The sequence below is a fragment of the Anomaloglossus baeobatrachus genome, chromosome 11 (assembly GCF_048569485.1).
Source record: "Anomaloglossus baeobatrachus isolate aAnoBae1 chromosome 11, aAnoBae1.hap1, whole genome shotgun sequence".
NCBI classification, from domain to species: domain Eukaryota; kingdom Metazoa; phylum Chordata; class Amphibia; order Anura; family Aromobatidae; genus Anomaloglossus; species Anomaloglossus baeobatrachus.
Genome location: NC_134363.1, coordinates 120,057,875 through 120,078,277, shown reverse-complemented (window position 1 = coordinate 120,078,277; position 20,403 = coordinate 120,057,875). Strand labels below are relative to the sequence as shown.

The following is a 20,403-nucleotide window of genomic DNA, read 5'->3' as shown; positions in this document are numbered from 1 at the left end:
AGATGCACTTGTATCAGCAGAAAATTTAATATTGTTCAAATCAAATTCAAGGTAAACATGTTTTAAAAATGGTAGTATTTATATGTGAGTGTTCACATAAAGGAAATTTTTAAATATTGCCATTTTCACATTGACTACAGCAGTCACACTACGGTAATATTCCTCCTCTGTAATTCTCTTACCAGCTTTACTGTATAACCTTGGGAAGAATGTTCAGTGCCATTTTTTTTTTGTCATTAGAAGGTTAGCAAGTCATCTATTTTTTCTTAGCACTTGAAAAGTATTACATAAGTATACTGTGTAAATATGCAAATGACCTCTTCTAGTGTCACTTATTGGATGTACCAATCCTTAAAGTCAATATCAATCCTTTGACGAGCCTTATCACATGAATTAGGATAAGAAACTAAAGGTACCGTCACACTAAGCGATGCTCCAGCGATCCCACCAGCAACCTGACCTGGCAGGGATCACTGGAGCGTCACTACACGGGTTTCTGGTGAGCTGTCACACAGGCAGATCTCACCAGCAACCAGTGACCAGCCCCCAGGCAGCAGCGACACGTGGAAGCGATGCTGCGCTTGGTAACTAAGGTAAATATCGGGTAACCAACCCTATATTTACCTTGGTTACCAGCATGCACCGCTTAGCGCTGGCTCCCTGCACACCTAGCCACAGTACACATCGGGTTAATTACCCGATGTGTACTCTGCTACGTGTGCAGGCAGCAGGGAGCCGGCTTCTGTGGACACTGGTAACCACGAAGCCCTTACCTTGGTTACCCGATATTTACCTTCGTTACCAGCGTCCGCCACTCTCACGCTGCCAGTGCCGGCTATTCCCTGCACTCCTAGCCACAGTACACATCGGGTTAATTACCCGATGTGTACTCCGGCTACGTGTGCAGAGAGCAGGAGCCGGCACTGACAGCGTGAGAGCGGCGGACGCTGGTAACGAAGGTAAATATCAGGTAACCAAGGAAAGGGCTTCTTGGTTACCTGCTGTTTACAGTGGTTACCAGCGTCCGCAGAAGCCGGCTCCTGCTGCCTGCACATTCAGTTGTTGCTCTGTCGCTGTCACACACAGCGATGTGTGCTTCACAGCGGGAGAGCAACAACTAAAAAATGGCCCAGGACATTCAGCAACAACCAACGACCTCACAGCAGGGGCCGGGTTGTTGCTGGATGTCACACACAGCAACATCGCTAGCAACATCGCTGCTACGTCACAAAAGTCGTGCCTCAGCAGCGATGTTGCTAGCGATGTTGCTTAGTGAGACGTGGCCTTAAATCAGATACTCAATTTGCAGACATGTGGATTACGTCTGATCTGCAGGTGTGTTTTGGGGCTTAATTAATTGGTGAAAGGGAGTGTTTTTTGTATTTTATTTCAACTAAAGCATTTTTTCGGTGTTTTTGTGTTTATTTACTTTCACTTACAGATTACTAATGGGTGGTCTCATAGACACCTCCCATCACTAGGGCTTAGTGGCAGCCGTTGGCTGTTATTAACCCCTTATTACCCCGATTGCCACTGTCGCATTTAACGGATGCAACAACTTTGGGTGGCCGCAGGTTGCTATTTTTAGGCTCTGGGGCTCCATAACCATGGGTCTCTCCAGATGTCAGGCTTTATCTTGGCTGGGTATTAAAATTGGGAGAACTTCACATGTATTTTTTAAAAAAATATTTATTTAATTAATTAAATGAAAAGAAAAAAAAAAAGCCGCATGCGATCCCTCAGTTTGATACACAGCTGAGATAAGCGCATGGCTGGGGGCTGTAGCCTGTGGCAGTCTGATTTATCTGTGCTGGGTATCATAATAAGGGGGAACCTATGCCTTATTTATTTATTTTTCTGCATGCTATAGACCTGCGGACCGGCTCTGTAGTTAGAAGTGTCAGACACGCTGTCACTAAGTATGGGGGCGAATCTGACTGCAACCAATCACAGACGCTGATGGGCAGGGAAGCAGTACATATGCATGAGCGTAATACGCGACCCTGGAAGTGAATGGGTGGTCGCAGGAGCAGTTGGATAATGGTGAACCATCCCTTGTTACAATCTAGAGCATTTTCTGATGCATTCATGAAGCTACTTACTATAGAAAAGGTATAAATCCACAAACAAAACCTTCCACAATTGTCAAACAAGGTTTTTCAGCGGTGTGTTTTACCCAAGAGGTAGAAAGTAGCAACTTGCAGATAACAGAAACATTAGACTTTATTCAGATAGGATTTCAGAAATGTGTTGCTCAGGGTTATGGGGTACTCGGTCCTGGGAGGTTTTGTATAGCTAGGGAATGCCACTTTGGTGGCCGTTGCCTGGTCCTGTGCCCTGGGGGCTTTTTGAAAAGGGGATATTTACAGGGGATTATAATAATGGTCACAGGTGACGCCACTTGTGGTGTTGCGGTTATGTAGATGGAGCCGCCGCTGCACAATGTCCACTACTGAGGCTGGTGTTAATGGCAGCCTGGATGTTAGGCCCTCCACAAGCATGTCCAATATGCACCCAGAACCACAAGCAGTTCTGGGTGCATATTGCTAATCTCTGCCTAACTGTCCCTGTATACACTAGCATAGATAAAGAGATTTTTATGAAGTATTTCTAAAGATCTTTTATCGCATGCTAATGAGCGAGGGCACTAGTCCCCTGGGCATTAGTTCCCCTTGCCAGTTGGCTTCTTTAGCATGTTAGAACGCCCCTGTGGGCGTGCTATCATTCTAATGAATGTGCAGCGTCAGAGGATGATCCCACTCACCTCTCCGTCGCCATCGCATCCAACGGGGATTTTGGCTCAGCGCACATGATCCCAGAGTTTGGGTCATGCGCACTGTGAAGCCGGGTGTACGCGTCCTGGCTTCAAACTGAAGTAGTGCGCATGACCCAAACTCTGAGGTCATGCGCACTAAGCTGAAATCCCCCATTGAACGCGATGGTGGCGGAGAGGTGAGTGACATTATCCTCTGACGCTGCACTTTCATTAGCATGTTAGCACACCCACAGGGGTGTGCTAACATGCTAATAAAGCCGACTGGCAAGGGGAACTAATGCCCAGGGGACTAGTCCCCTCGCTCATTAGCATACGATATAAGATCTTTAGAAATACTTTTCTAAAGATCTCTTTATCTATGCTAGTGTATACAGGGACAGTTAGGCAGGGATTAGCAATATACACCCAGAACTGCTCGTAGTTCTGGGTGCATATTGGACCTGACAGGTTCCCTTTAACGCAGAAGCCTGTTTTCATATTCCTGACTAGGCCACATTTTACAACTCTGACCAGTATCACTTTATGATGTAATAACTCTTGAACTTTTCAACATATTCCAGTGATTATGAGACTGTTTGTTTGTGAAACATTGTACTTCATGTCAGTGATAAATTTTGATCAAAATTTTGTACGTTTATTTGTGGAAATATTAGATTTTTGGAGAAAATTTTGCAATGTTCAAACTTTTAATTTTTATGCCCTTAAACCAGAAAGTTACATAACACAAAATAGTTACTAGATAACATTTCCCACATGTCTACTTTACATCAGCACCATTTTTGAAACATCATTATTTTTGTTAGGAAATTAGAAGGGTTAAAAGATTATCAGCAAGTTCTCAGTTTTCCAACAATATTTTCAAAACCATTTTTTTAGGGACCACATCACATTTGAAGTGACTTTGAGAAGAATAGGTGTCACAATAGGTACAGGGAGTACCAAGCAAATAGTGAAAGGGAAGGGAAACCCTGTGTCCAGGGAATGGGAGATGGTGACCCCTGACCAAACCTACCACCCCTGGGGTCCCTAACCACCCTAGATAGGTTCTGTACCTATGCGCTGAACTGGATACCTGACCCTAGGATGACCCTAGAGCTGGGCCCTAGATAGGGAACGGGTGGGATGAGCTCTTCGTCAACCCCACTAAACACTAAAGAAGACACAGGAAGCACACACATGGGGAAAGTCTATGGACAACTTATTGCCAGATGCCTCAGGAAGAAGTTCAGCAAAGAACAGCAACAATCCTACCGATGAGTGCAAGCTGCCAGCTTGCATCCAGAGCTTGTGAAGGAACTGAATATCACCAGCACAAGTCCAGGGAAAATTAGAGTGCTTAAACCCAATGGGAAATACAAATGACTAGCAGCTGAAGGGAAGAGGAGTTCCAGTTGGTCCTAAAGGGAAAGGATGAAAACCCAGCAGAGGAGATAAATAGTACACTGAATACTAACAGCAGGAACAATAGAAAGTCAGGAGGCATTTTGTGCAGTCAAACACTGTGACCTTCTATTGCCGAACACCACAGCACTGTTTGTCACACGTGACACAACTGTGGCACAGAGGGACAAAAAATACCCAAAAGTGACACCATTCTAAAATCTGCACCCCTCAAACTGCTCAAAATCACATCCAATAAGTTTATTAACCCTTTAGGTGCTTCAGAGGAATTAATGTGAAAGAAAAAATAGGAAAATGTAACTTTTCCCCACAAATTTACTGCTCAAATTTTCCATTTTCACAAGGGTTCACAGTTGCACAGTTTGAGCCTATGTGTGGTGGAAAACTACTGTTTGAGTGCAGGGCAGGGCTCAGAAGGGAAGGGGCACTATTCAATTTTTGGAGAGCAAAATTGGCTGAAATTGATAGCAGATGCAATGCCGTGTATGCCGAGCCCCTGTTGTGCCTCCACAGTAGAAACCCCTCACAAGTGACTGCATTTTGGAAACTAGGCAACTTGCAGAATTTATTTACAGGTGTGATGAGCATCTTGAATCCACAAGTGCTTCAGATAATTTTTTAATGTTGAGCAATGAAAATGGAAAAAATACATTTTCCCACAAAAAACAAGTTTTTAATTTTCAAAGGGTAACAGGAGAAAATTAGCCAAACAATTTCTTGTGCATTATCTCCTGCATACACCGATACCACATATGTGGTGGAAAACTAGTTTTTGAGTGCACAATATGGTTGAGAAGGGAAAGAACGCTATTTGAAACTTGGAGCGCCATTTTGGCTGGAATAACTTGCTGACGCCATGCCACATTTGAAAAGCCCCCGACATGCCAAAACAGCTGAAACACCCAAAAGTGAATCCATTTTAAAAACTTCACCTCTTGAGCAATTTATCTAGAAGGGTAGTGAGCATTTTTCACCCTCAGGCAATTCACAGAATTGTATAACATTAGGCTGGGTAAATGAAAATGTCCCTTTTTTTGCACAAAATGTTGCAAGGCCCCAAATTTAAATTTTCAAAAGGGAAAATAAGAAAAAATGAACAGTACAATTTGTTACACAATTTCTCCTGAGTGTGCCAATATCCCATATGCAGTTGAAATTTAGTTTTTGCAAAGCTCAGGAGGGAAGGAGCGCCATATTGCAGTGCAGATTGTGCTGGAATGGTTTGAAGGTGCCATGTCACAATGGCAAAGCCCCTGAAGAGCTAGAAAAGCAGACCCCCCATAAGTGACCCCATTTTACAAACCACACTCCTTAATGAATTTACGGGGTGGATCTTGACATCTCATTTGCCTCACTTAATTTTATACCATTAGGTAGTAAAAATGAAAATGTTGTTTAGTCAAGAATTTTTAAATTTTTAATATGGCTAATAGCAAAAAAAACAACAGTTTTTTTGTGCAATTTATTTCCTGAGTGCGCCAATACCCTACATGTAATTGGGAACTACTTTCAGTCTCAGTGGAAAGCTCAGAAGTGAAGTAGCACCATATTATGGCACAGATTTTGCAGTTATGGTTTATGGGTGCCATGTCACATTTGTAGAGCCCCTGAAGTGCCAGAACAGCAGAACCCCCCCATAAGTGACCCCATTTTACAAACTGCACTCCTCAATGAATTCACTTAGGGGTGCAGTGATCATATTGACACCACAGGTGTGTTACAGAATTTTATACCATTGGGTGGTGAGGAAAAACTAATTACAATTTTACCACAAAAAATGTTGTTTTCGTCCCAGATTTTACATGTCCAGAGCGGAAAATGGGTAAAAACGGCACCAAAATGTGTCACACAATTTCTGCTGAATGTGGCAATACCCCATATGTGGCTGTAAAGTACAGTTTAGCCCCATGGCAAAACTTGCAAGTTTTCTATTTGACCTTGGTGCACAGATATTCCTAGAATAGTTTGCGGACTCCATATATAGAGCCCTTAAGTGCCAGAACAGCAGAATCCTCCCTCAAGTGTTCCCATTTGGGAAAATTCATCCGTATGTGAATTTATCTAAAGGTGTAGTGACTACTTTGACTCCATGAGTGTTTTCTAGAAACAAGCAGCGATAGATGTTGCTGAGTAAAAATTGTGAATCTGCCATTGTAGTGCTCGTACATTGTAGTGCCCATAAATTGCGCCCAGCTAGTGCATCTGGAGACAATTCGACACAGGTGGATGCTAGATGTGGTTTCCACACAGTGGGGCTCAGAAGGGAGGGGAACATTTAGATTTTGAGAGAGCAGGTTTTGCTGGATTTATTTTTGGGGAAAGTCATGGCACTTTTCCAGAGCCTTTGTGTTATCAGTAACATAAAAGCCCACTATATTCCCATTGACAGATGACAGACCTAAGTGGAGGCTTGTTTTTTTTAGTTGTATGAGTTGAGGCTTTTATTGGGGACATTTTACATAACATTTTGGTTCACATTTATCCTGTTCTCTACGCTGAGCACTTATCTTGGAGTTTACATCTAAATATTCAACAATGTGATTCAGATGACACCACTGAGTGATCAATTCCCTACAATGAGGCAGCAGATTTATTCTGCACTCTGTCTGGCCTCTGTTCAGTGGTGTCAATCTTTTCAGAAGAGCACAAAACTGTTGCCGATCACACTTTTATAAATGCTTAAAAAGCCAGACACTGCTGGATCATAGGCCAGAAAGGGTCCACAGTGTCTCCATCTTCCTCATTACAGGGAATCTTCCATAAGGGGTTCCATCTAAATTACTTATTTCAAAGATTTACACGTAAACCCCAGTGTAAGTGCTCAGCATAGAGCGCAGGATAAATGTGAGCCTCACCTAATTGCGATCTTTCGGAAGCAGAATAAATAAATCAACAACAGGTCAAGCATGTATTTTACTTATTTTTTTATGCCATTCATCGTGCAGTATAAGTGATAACATGGTTTTATTCATTGGGTTGCCACGATTACAGCAATACTAGGTTTATATGGGATTTTTATGTTTGGCTATTATCACACACTAAAACAATGCTTTAAAAAGTTTTTGGATTACCACTTTTTGAGAGCTATAATTTTTTTCATTTGTGAAGGCTTGTTTTTTCAGGATGAGTTGATGTTTTTATTTGTACCATTTTCGGGCACATTTGATAGTTTTATTCTGAATTTTGGGAGGCAGAATGAACAAAAAACAGCAATTTAAAAATATATCTATTTTGTTTATGTTGTTAACTATTTGCGAAAAGCAATAAGACTGTTTTATTCCTCGAGTCAGTACGATTTCAGCATTACCGCATGTATGTGTTTTTTTGCCTCCACACAATTTTTATTGTAATTTATAGAAAACAAATTGATTTTGCATCACTATATTATGATAGCTATAGTTTTTTTTTTATTTTTCAACTGATGGAGCTGTATGGTAGCTTGTTTTTTGCGGGATGAGATGACCTTTTTAAGGATACTATATTTATTTACATTGACTTTTTTTTACCTTGTTTTATTCAACTTTTTTCTGTTGGTTTGATAAAAACAGCCTAATTTTTCCTATTTTTTTATTTTTTTTACAGTGTTCACTGAAGGGGTTAATTAGTATGACATATTTATAGATTGAGTCATTCTGGACACGGTGATACTGTGGAGGTCACCTGAGCTGTAGTATGTTTGTTTAAACGTAATAAGAATATCTGTGTATATAACTAAATCAAAATGTAGATGTAGATGCAAAATTATCTGTCTGTCTATGTAGCCATTGCACAGACCTATAGTATAATTTAAAGTTGTATAATCATGAAGGAGTTAACCAAAGATGAAGCCAGAATGTGAAGCTGTAAGAAGTGTTATCAGTAATGTTCACATAGAAAGAATGTTTTAATGAACATCTGCTGGGAGAAATAGGGGAGTGACACTCCCATAAACTCTGTGTATCATTTTCAGGGCCGAAGGTGCCTTCTGTAATAATTAAGTTTCTTTCAATATAATAATGAGCTCAGTGGGTATTGCTGACTCAAGGAGAGAGCATGTTGTCTGTATGTTCTTTGTCTTATATACATTGATATATATCGGCACTGGTATACAGCATTAATGTGGCACTGTCTCTGGATCCTAAACGAAGACTCCATTAGCAGTCTTCACCCAAAATTCCTCCCTTGACAGTTTGGTGCACTCAACGTGGAGCTCCTTCAAGGACGCATTACCGACCTGCAAATACCGATCGTTTGGATGTCAAGGACTGAGACCTCCCTCCGCTCCAACCAGGCTGATCACCTACAACCCTCGGTAAGTGTTACATATTTTGTATTCACTGCCATTGTGGTTGTTTTTGGAGAGGAGGGAGTGACGGGCTGTGTGTCCTTATCGGTGTTAAAAGGTACCTGATTGTGACTCAGGGGTAGTGCCCGCTGGAGCTCAGAGCACGATCCCAGCCCTGAGGTGTGGATCGAGTGTCACACGGGATCCAGAGGACGGTTGTTAGGGCAGGAAAGACGGTGGTGGCTGGATATAGCTAGTTAGACTGACCCGGTCTGTAATTAAAGACGCGGGGGGGTTCCTGTGGCTGAAGATAGGGATTAGGACATTAATTTTGATACAGTTGACCAAGTCCGGAGGGAATACCTTTTGTATCCCTCCTCCATATCACGAGATACCCTTATTAGGGGGTTCCCGTGGCTGAAGATAGGGATTAGGACATTAATTTTGGTGCAGCTGATCAAGTCCGGAGGGAATACATTTTGTACCCCTCCTCCATATCACGGGATACCCTTATTACTATATAGCTGAGGAGTTGCCAGCTAGTATAGAGGTGTAGCCTTAGGTGCCGGCCGGACTCTAACGTTCACCGCATAGTTATATTAGTGTAATCCAGACACCACCAACATAGCAAAAATGTTCAGACAGAGGAGACAGAAAGTTGAGAGGCCTGAAGGTTCACAGAATGTGTTAGAGCTAGTTGCAGAGAGAGAAGGGAAAAAAGCTGTACGCCATGCCTAGGAGATTTTTAAAATGTTAGAATTACCAAAAGGAGGTCGGTTACAACCGTCACTATGGGCAACAGCATTGAAATCAAAAAAGGGCAAGTTAAAAGACAGGAGATTGTTGAATGATGCAGAATTGTTTGGCAGAATATCGCAGGCACTGCTATCAGAAAGATATATTGAGGTTGAAGATGAAGATGAGCAAGGGGATGTTGTGTTTTACTATATGTTACCCGAGTCTGAGGACAGATCTGAGGGTCATCCGATAGATTGTTTTGTTGCTGCCCCACAACCTGATCCCAATTCTATTCCCCCGTCCCGGAGATATTCACAGATGCTGCAGTCACTAGACAGCATCCCTTAACCCTTTCCACACCCATACTCCTTTTCCCTCCCATACCTGCAATGCCGTCTCCCCCCATACCGGCCAGTCTGCCGTCACACTCCCCAATTACCAATCCCCTCCCCTTGGATCCCCCTTTTTTCCTTAGGACACATAGTGAGCCTTACCCCGAACGTGACAAGGAACAGCCCTCATTTAAATATGTCCCTTTCAACCCCACCCAGTCAGCGGCATTAATCCCCTGCCTGCCAGATCCCAGCATTAACCCTATGCGATTTTATAGGAAGATGCTACAGGTCCATCAGTTATACTCAGCTGCGCGGAAGGACCTAGATAATCTCACCAAAGTAAAAGCAGGAGACAGTTTTTGGCCCTTGTGTATACAACCGCGCCGGTGCAGCCCCCACCACAGCCCATGCCCCGACAGGGCCCAAACCCCATATACGTAGCTCCCAATCAACAAAACCAGCAGAGCCAGCAACAGAATTGTTGGCGTTGTGGTCAGTTTGGTCACTATCAAAGAAAGTGTCATGCCCCCAAATCTCAGTGTTTGGCCAGGTACCCTCAAAACCGTAACCAAAACTTGCAACACATAAATTTATAATAAAGGTGTTCCCTGTAGATTCAGTAATGATCTACCTGAAGCCAGGTGTGCCTTTTCCCAGAGTATCACAGTATCCCTTTAAATCAGTCCCAGGGGATTTCCCAAGATACTGCCCACAGTCCGGCTGCACCCAGGAGTCTGCCCCAACCTTCCCTAATGACACAGGGGGGAGCCCCGGACTGCTTGTTTTTGTTGCAGTGATTTCCAGTCCCAAGCCACCCGCTCTAATGATGCTCTCCATTCCACTCCATCAATCTTAAGGTTTCTATAATATATGTTTCTGTAGTACCTTTGTTTCTGCTGGCTGACACGGTACAGAAATATATTTTATATATTTCTATAGTGAAAGTTCTGCCCATGGTTTTTTTCTTGTATCTGTTTTTCCCACCAGCTGTTCTAATATCGCGCATCCTGAAGGAGACAGGGGGGGCATAAGTCAGTGCAGGGATGTGTGGGAGTGTTTGTTTTTTTTCAGTAAGCTGCTGCTAGTCACAAGTTGTAGAGAGCAGGAAAAAAAAATTAAATAAGGAAGTAGAGAAAAGTAAAAAAAAAAAAAAAAAAAAGGAAAAAGGTAGCTTCAGCAGATTTACAAAGCTGTTTCTGTCTTATGTACTAACCAGTGCTTTTTCCGGCTGGTGGAGTGGATTTTGTTTAATCCTTAGAGTTCAAAATTTCATAGGAGATTATCAATAGTATTCTGCTGCTATTTAAATAATTAAATTAATTTTGCAGGGAAAAGTATATTTTTTAAAATATACAAATTAGGTTTTTTTGTTTTTATGGTTATGTTTGTTTTGTATTATTTTTGCATACAGACTGCCAATATTGATTATTTTCCTTTTTTTTGTAGATACAGAATATCTATGAACCCTGTTGTAAGGTTTCAAAATTTCCCAGTAGAGTATAAGTTATATTTATTTGTTGGTTAATCATATTGTTTACTGTTATAGATCTATATATTTTGTCAAAGTAGTATATATAAAAAGGGAGGAAGTAGATATCTATTATATTTTTCTAGCAGCAGACATATTGGATAGGCTTTAAAGCAGGCTTTGAAGCTGGCCTTTCTTTTGCAACAGTTATGTCATGTTTATTGGATTATTATGAATGTAGGAATATATGTCTGTTATAGGAATGATCTAATCTATATTTCTTTTAGTTTTTGTTTTTATAGATGAAACCAGATGGTGGTCGATTCTGCACTGGATATGCTACAATTTGCACAACATGAGGTAGTCTAAATTTAGGCCACTCCCTCCCCTCCTATCGGTACGAAAGGAAGTGACGTAAGTGCCTCTCTAGATGGGTGGAGCAGAGGTAGGTAAGATAGTCAAAATGTATGTAGGATGTAGATCTTTCCTGTTGTCAAATAAGCTAGGTACGCCGAAAAGAACGTCTAGATCAGTGCTGATGCAATCGGATGGAGATCCCCGTACAGGTGCAGCTGACCAAGAAGCAGTGAACGGGCCTAGAGTTGAGGAGTCCTTTACCATGCATAAAGACCATGCCTCGGTGACATTTGTCACGTCAGTGACTTCTGTCACTCCTTGTGTTCTTAAATCCCTACAGGAACAAGCGAATCAACAGGGAGTGGAGAGTGAGATGCAGGGAGCCGGCTGACTGAGGAAGGTATGTGGATGAAGGGCGGTAAGCTTTCTCTGCCATGAGATCTCTTCTTAATGATGGCCCAAGTAGCATGGACTAACATCTGTGACAGTTGGATATCAGTGTGCGCTTTGGTGACACCAGGGTTCAGTACCCAGGTAGGCAAATTCACCCAGTCTTGTAAAACACGATTTTGAAACAATGAAGAAAACTGAAAAGAGTCCGTAAAAACACCCTGCACCTGCTCTACCCATTCTTAGAGACTGCAAACTGATTATGGATGTTTATCATGAGCACGTTGTATGCAAGTCTGTGCGTGTTGTGTAGATTTCTTTCCAGGTCTGGTCAGAGGCTTTCCAGTGCAGAAAACGACGTCATTGCTGAAAATCCATATAATGCAGGTGGTATGTAAAAAAAACAAACTGATAAGTTGTAAATCAATGCGTGTTATATTTCTCTTTAGTGTGTGTTGTGTTTCTCTTTAGTAATAAACAGGTTCCAATGTAAAATGTTGTTCTTTGGTCTAGCGCAAACCACGTGTAATTTTTATATGATTGACTAATTAGAGAAATAAACAAGTGTATTTTCTAATTCCAGATCCTAAATTAGAGTTAGTAGTATTTGGTTTTCGGTCAGGAGACTATTAATCCTAAAAGGACACAGAAAATTCGATAAAGCTCAACGGCAGGACAGGATGGATTCACGCCCTGCATTGCAGAAGGGTCGATCCACCGGAGCTGCACTAAGCGTCCTGCTCATATTTATCCTTTACAAAAACCCTGTACAGTCCCAAACCATCATTGCCGAAACAGTTAGAAGAGAGGACTTAGAGAACCTTGAGACATGGGAAAGTCCAACTACAAAGGGTGAGGACTCACCTAGGGGTCCTTGGTCTCAAACTGGTGAAGAAATCCCATTCCCCTCTCCACCCATGCCTCAACGTTCAGTCAGGCAGGATTTCCCAACAGATCTTTCTTCCTCTTTTCCTAAGGCAACACAGTACCCTTAGTATTTGGAAATGGCAGAAGTAAGTCAAGGGGGGACTGTTGAAGGTACGAATTGAGTAGTCGAAAATACTTAATTCAGCCATTTCATAGACCCAAAAAATGTGGTTTGGTTAATGTAATCTAACCATTTACAAATGTTTTTGTTTCCTACTAATTTCAGTGATTTTCCTTAATACAAAATGCTAGATATGGATTCTCTCATCTCAGGAAAAGTTTTAGAAGAGCCTATCCCATCAGGCTGATGTCTCCCCGGCCTAGTCTGCTGAGCACTGGCAGTGACACGCGAGTTGACGTCACATCTCAAAAACCAATGGACGCGACACAACCGAAGCAGAAAGCGGCCGCTATTCTACCCATTATCCCAGAAGGTTTTTCCAAGTCTGCACCACAAACTGTTCACATGAAGCCTCATCATGTTTTGCTATTTTTTTATCAAGAGCAGATTATCCAGGTTCACAAAGTGGCCCTAAGTGGACTAGCACTGACTAAGCATCCTCCTTTTTGTTTGATATCCGGAAAGAAGAACCATGGACAATTTCCAAATGTCCTTTTGTTTTTTTTTTGTTTTTTTAATTATGTGCTAGTTTTTAAATAAGGTCTAGATTCAATTTTTCTTAATCAGGATAATGTGCCCTAATGAGAGTAATAACACCACTTCTAATAGCCCCTATAAATCATAAAGTTATGTTTAATAAATAAAAATAAGTACTTAAGGGGGGAGCTAAAGCCTGTAGTGTTAAATTAAACAACAATCCCATAGAAAGCCCACATATATAGATATGGATATAATTAAAGTCCCAAGGGCAGTAGGTCACAAATAAGTCCCAAATAATAAAATATATCTAAATGGGGAAAAATTTTAAATTTAAGGTTGATAATATTCACAGATATTTTATTAAGGGGGGACTGTGGAGGTCACCTGAGCTGTAGTATGTTTGTTTAAACGTAATAAGAATATCTGTGTATATAACTAAATCAAAATGTAGATGTAGATGCAAAATTATCTGTCTGTCTATGTAGCCATTGCACAGACCTATAGTATAATTTAAAGTTGTATAATCATGAAGGAGTTAACCAAAGATGAAGCCAGAATGTGAAGCTGTAAGAAGAGTTATCAGTAATGTTCACATAGAAAGAATGTTTTAATGAACATCTGCTGGGAGAAATAGGGGAGTGACACTCCCATAAACTCTGTGTATCATTTTCAAGGCCGAAGGTGCCTTCTGTAATAATTAAGTTTCTTTCAATATAATAATGAGCTCAGTGGGTATTGCTGACTCAAGGAGAGAGCATGTTGTTTGTGTGTTCTTTGTCTTATATACATTGATATATATCGGCACTGGTATACAGCATTAATGTGGCACCGTCTCTGGATCCTAAACGAAGATTCCATTAGCAGTCTTCACCCAAAATTCCTCCCTTGACAATAAAAAAAAACTCAAAAAAAAGTAGTTTTTTAAGGGTATCTCAAATCAATATCACGTCAGAAAAATACCTATCCACTTTGAATACGAAGAAAATTTGTTTAAAAAATTATTAGCTTTATTTGAATATTTTTTTAAAAAAGGGTCCTTTGACCAGAACAAACATGATACCAACACTGACACATGTAATTAGCAGTAACACATATTAAAGATGACAATAGTTTCAAACCACTTTCTTCGGAATGAATAGAAACATTTTTTTGAGTGAATGCCTAATAGCACTTCCACCCTAGATTACATCAATATTTAGGGAAGTGGGTGGGGCTATAATCTGTCCTTAGTTTACCCCTCTGTACACTATCCCTGCCTATCAAGAATATGATGGGCGAGAATTGATGAGATCCTGTAAAGATGAAATGAGATCTTGTAAAGATGAAATGAAATCACATGGACTTTGTTGAATGAAAGACTTATCGGACGGTCTCTAGGCACCTAGGAGACAGATTTGGAGATAAGTTCTAAAAAAAATTCCATTTTTTGAATTTGCTTGTCTTCATCAAATTAATCTGTGAAATCTATATGTGTTTTTATGGTGGCCTGTACCACATGTAGAGACGCCCTGAGTATCTTGAAAGGGATAGAGAAGGGATATTCAAGGGTGAGCCGCCGAGGAATGGGGGCATCGTGCAACTAAGGATGTGCTCCATTGATAGGCAGGGATAGTGTACTGAGGGGTAAACTAAGGACAGATTATAGCCCCACCCACTTCCCTAAATATTGATGTAATCTAGGGCGGAAGTGCTATTAGGCATTCACTCAAAAAAATGTTTCTATTCATTCCGAAGAAAGTGGTTTGAAACTATCTATTGTCATCTTTAATATGTGTTACTGCTAATTACATGTGTCAGTGTTGGTATCATGTTTGTTCTGGTCAAAGGACCCTTTTTTAAAAAAATATTCAAATAAAGCTAATAATTTTTTAAACAAATTTTCTCCCTTGACAATACCAAATATGTGTAATTTCTGTTTATTTTTGTTAGTGCAGAAATATTTATATTTATTGTGTAATATTTTATTCTATTTTTTTTCTGTATTTTGTGTTTTTTTATTATATTTACAGGGTTGATTTTTCATTTTTTTCCATCAGGGAATTTCACTTTTATTAGTCTGATCATTGGTATAATACATTGCAAAATACACACATTGCAATACATTACACTAGTCAGTATGGTATGACACTAACATAACACCTGTTAGACCATGCTTCTGGCATGGTCTAACATGCCACCAAAGCTGACAAATTAGGAGGTCATTATTTGACCTCTTGCTGTCATGGCAAGCATCAGGCCCCCATGATCGCATTGTGGTGGTCCCAATCAGATGAGAGAGGCGGCCTCCTCCCTCTCTCAAGCTTCGAAATACTGCAATCACTATTGATCACAGCATTTAGAGGTTTAAAAAAACCATGGTTGGTGCAGCGCTGTTCCTGGCTGTGATAGCCTTAGCTTGGCTATCACTTTAGTCAAACTCCCGGTGACAATCAAGCATACACAGCTCCTGTGCCCGCACAATTGCCTGGACAAACCAATACGTCCATTTGTGAGAACACACTGCAATATAGGATGTACCGGTACATCCAATGTCGGAAAGGGGTTGAAGAGGTAGTCCAAAATACAACTTAAAATTAATGTTAGATCCCCAATGCCATAATCAAAACAATTTTCTAATAAACTTGAATTGAATATTGTCTATCCTTCCCTAACTACACCATCTAACGGTTTTTCTTTTGTTCTTTTTACAATTTTCTTTTTAATGACGGTTCTTTTGAGGATCCCATTGAATGCTTGGTTACACAAATAAAGAACCACCAAAGAGCAGAGGCGGCAATCACTGCTGATCTGAGCCTTTGAGAGAGCGCACATTGTATAGTGCACAGGGTGCAGGGACTCACCCAGCCAATGAAACGAGCATCACTGATGATGCTTCATTTCAGGGAGGGGCGGAGGCTGCACCAGTGACTGCACCCACGATGACGCTTCTTTTTAGCACCTCAGCATATTGTTGATTGTTTCTGTGTCCGAATGTGAGAAGAGAGAAGTTGGCTGGTGCGGTTGTGACGTCACGGGGATCGCGTGACGTCACAACCTCACATAAGCCCGAAAAGAGCGAGGGCTGACACAGGAGGTGAGTATAAGCTATTTTATTGTACCTGTGGGAAACATGTGGCACTAGAAGGGTTGTTCTAGTAGTGGAAAACCACTTTAAGCATCAATACTTCTAATATCTCATGATTATGTGTAACTCTGACATTCTATAAAGGTAGAAATAGTAAAATGTATTGTAGGGCCAGCATAATCTTGTTTTTTTTTGTTTTGCCAGCCATAAACTAAGTGGTTGGCAAAAAATCCCATAAGTATTGATGAAAAAAAAAAAGGAATGCGCCTACTGATGGAAGAGGATGATAGTTATACCACGAGTTGCCGCACATTGTATCAAATCATTATTGCAGTTTAATTTGTCTCCCAAGATTTTGGCAAGATTTTTCACGAGGAACAGACTGTATTATAGACGTGGCCGTCTCCAAATTCTTTACTGTTCTCTATCGCATCTCTCAGATAATTGACTTGGGGTGTTAAATGTCTCCGAGCTTTAAGGATTTTTTTTAAAAGCCCTCTTTGTCTATTTTTGTATAATCATTTGGTTAGAATTCAACCCACTTTTCTGTTTCTCTTCTGTTCTTGTTACCCCTAATGAACCCTTAAGTTACAGGATGTAACAAAATCACTTTGGAAGAAAAAGCTGGACTTCTGCCAGAGATGCTAACAGGCTCTAAACAGAGGCAAATGATTCTGGTTGTTGAAGTAAATTGACAAGGATGTGTCTCAAAAAAGCCTTTATCTGACTTAATGAGCATATTAGAGAAGCAAGTCTTTGGACGCACAGCCTCATACGTACTATTGACTGCTTCATAGTATTGGTAAAAATGTGGATAAATAGCTCAACATTATTCCTTAATCCATTGTAGGTCATTGCATAGGATTAAACTTCATGATTATTCAAAGGAATCGCCTACAATTAAATCTTGTAACAATTTAAAGGGAACCTGTCAGGTACCATATGGTTCTGAGCTACAAGCAGGGTGATATGTGGCCTAGTAACCCCTTCCTACCAATCCTTGTGTTGTAATAGTGTGTAATGTGAATGTATAAAAAACGTTTTATTACTTACATGTTCCCTATGTAAATGATCAGAGGGTCTAGTCTCCTGGACGTCGCATCGCCCTGTGGGCGTTTGCATGCTTTCTGTGGTATCATGCCCCTGTGGGCGTGATACCATAGATTTACATGAGCGACGTCACGTCTGCTCCTTGAGATCCCGCGCGTGCGCGCTTGCCATTCCCGCAGCCTTGTTATCCGGGTGCTTGCTTCTCGGCTTCAAACGCGCTCTGCGCATGGTCGGAACCGCAGGAGTCTTCTGAGTATGCGCAGTGCATGTCTGAAGCCAACAAGCAAGCCCCTGGATAACAAGGCTGTGGGAATGGCAAGCGCGCACGTGCGAGATATCAAGAAGCTGACGGTGATGTCGTTCATATAAATCCAATCAGCACAGGAGGACGGTGAAAGGAGGGACAGGAGGCACAGATTAGGATGCCCATTGGATCAGACTGGGCAATTTACATACATGGCAGGAGATTTTATGAAGGTATTTGTGGGGTCTGTAAGGTGGGTCAGGGGGTAACGTGCACCTTAACAGAATGCAGCACAGGCGCTGCTTAACGTGCTAGTTTTAGTTTAGAAGGACAAATTCTGGTAACAGGTTCCCTTTAAAAAAAAACTTAGTTAAAAAAAAATATCTGGGATTTTAAGTCTGAACAGACCCTTAGTGGAATCCATATAAAAAAGGTGTCTCTTTTACTGAATTTGTGCTTTGGAATGGGATCGTCCCACATTTGGCGTTTATTCATCTACATGGCATTGAAGCTTGATACTGTCTAACACCACTAACCTTAGCGGAGTTGTCTAACTTAGTTATTGGGGATATTGGATAATAGAAGTAAGGGTCTGTTTTTCTTACCAGACTGAGCTTTTATAAAGACCTTCTTTTTTGCTTTCATCAGAAGTATGAGACAGGACTGTTCCCAGGTATAAAGCTCTGCTTGAACCCTCCTATAGAGGCATATGTGGACCATAGAGTCGCATTAGAAGCTGCTGGGTATTAATTACATTTTCTACCTCCTCAGTATAATAAAATACTCCCGGACAGACACCCAGACTCTGACTAACCCAAAGGAGAACCGTCTGCGCAGAGAGCTCACAGGCTCGCGCAAGCGCACCTATGTTTTCGACTCTGCCCGCAATGGGGCAGAACGAAGTGCGCCTGCGCGAGCTGGCAATAACTGCGCAGATGCGAGATTCAGCCCAGAATGTGGATGATTACGGAGACATCAGACGTGTCAATCATCAAAGGATGACGACAAACAGCAGCAGGAGGAGGGACAGGAGCCGAAAAAGAGCACGCCCATCCGACCAGAACAGGTCATTTGCATAGGTGGCGGTCAGATTTTATAAAGTTATTTCTAGGGTCTGCATGGAGAGTCAGGAACAAGGTGCACTTCATAGACTGCAGCCCAGGAGCTGCAGAAGGTGATACTTTCAATACTGGAAAAAACTGGTCACAGGTTCCCTTTGCTCTGTGTTACAACGTCATTATAACATTATAATACAGATTAAATTGATACCTTCAATGAAGAAATCCACTTTGTTATTCTTCTTTAATCAACATTTGAAGTTTTGTGCTAAGTAGATTTCGGTGCACAGGGGCTGGACTATACACTGGGTCTTCTCCTCCCTGTCTGTGATTTCACAGCCCCTCTGCCTGCCTGTGGTCTGTAAATGACCTGCATCCTGTTTTAAATATCAACAGTGACCTGTCATTCACAGACCCTCCAGTGTGGATTTTAAGTCCTTGAGATACTGGTTCATATAATGTGCACACGTAATAAAAGAATCACCTAAAGTGACTAACATGGCCCTAATATCTGTGCCTACTAGCTTCATCGAGATTTTTAAATTCTTACCTTTATTTTCCCAAAACTTTCCTTGGGTATGACAATGTTATATGAGTAGACTTCCACAGAGATGTCTTTCAGCCATGCTACTGAAGACCCTCCACGGTTTTCATTCTTAGCTTCTATGCTAAAATATGGTAGATGATTGCCTTGGTTGCAGTTCCGCGCTAGAAGATAAGAACAGGAGCCTTGGAAGTGGAAGAGAAGCCCATCAAATGTGTGATAATGAGGGTCTCCAAAGACCACACAAGTACTGCTTTCAACTGGCAGACACTGAAAATATTTCTCCTTAGGTTCACAGACTTCATATGGACCACATATTGATTCCTGGCATGATATTTCATTATTGACATCAAGGCAGCGACACCTGGTAGTACAATTCCCATTTTCCCAAAACACCTGTCCTTGGCGCACAAAATGACCTAAAAGAGAATAGTAACAAAATGTTATTATTAAAATTGCTAGAAAAAGAAAAGGATCTTCCATAACAACATGGTAATCAGGAAAAGAAACTGGAACTTTATACTGTCGCATCATCGATGTATCCACCGCAGCATCTAGAGGTGTAAAATTTGAAATAGTTTTTAACAGCAGTTGGATGAGTTGTGAACTGTTTAAATGTTAAAGTGTAACTGTCTTTTTCAAGAACCTTACTTCATCTAAGAAACGTGTAAGAGAATCAAACAAATGATGGTTGAAAAGGTTTAGTCTTTGCAGATGGCAAAATATACCAATCATTTTTCCTATAATATCTGACAAAATATAAGAAATATTCACAAGCAGGAAATTCCATATAGGGATTGTCCAAGCTTAATTTATTATTAACTGTAACGCCATCACCAGCACTGTCCCACCTTTTCCTCCCGGTGGGGACACCGGCACAATCTCCCTCCCGGCCGCTCAGTGGTGGCCCCTGGTCCGATCCCTTCCACCGGCTCCTAGGGTCTATGCAGACAGCGCAAGTCTCCTGAGAGCGTGCTTAAAGGGACAGCGCACCTTTACCAAGAAGTGCCTCTCAGCCTATGACTGAGAGGCACTAGGTACTCAAAGCATCCTCCCCCTATGGGAGGTGCCTGAGGAACGTGGTCCATTGCTAGAGACACATTGCTAGTTGTCAGGTCCAATTTCCGTATCCTGTGTCTATACCTTTACCAGTGTTTGCTAACCTGTACCTGTATCCTAGAACCTG

General features: G+C 41.3%; 1 protein-coding gene across 1 annotated transcript in view; it reads right to left on the bottom strand.

Moving 5' to 3' along the window:
* The window catches only part of TECTA (tectorin alpha), a 188,032-nt gene that overhangs the window by 134,869 nt on the left and 32,760 nt on the right, over positions 1-20,403 (bottom strand). Inside the window, exon 6 of the mRNA XM_075327274.1 lies at positions 19,224-19,636. Coding sequence (XP_075183389.1) covers positions 19,224-19,636 — 413 coding nt within the window. The remainder of the gene's footprint in view (positions 1-19,223; positions 19,637-20,403) is intronic.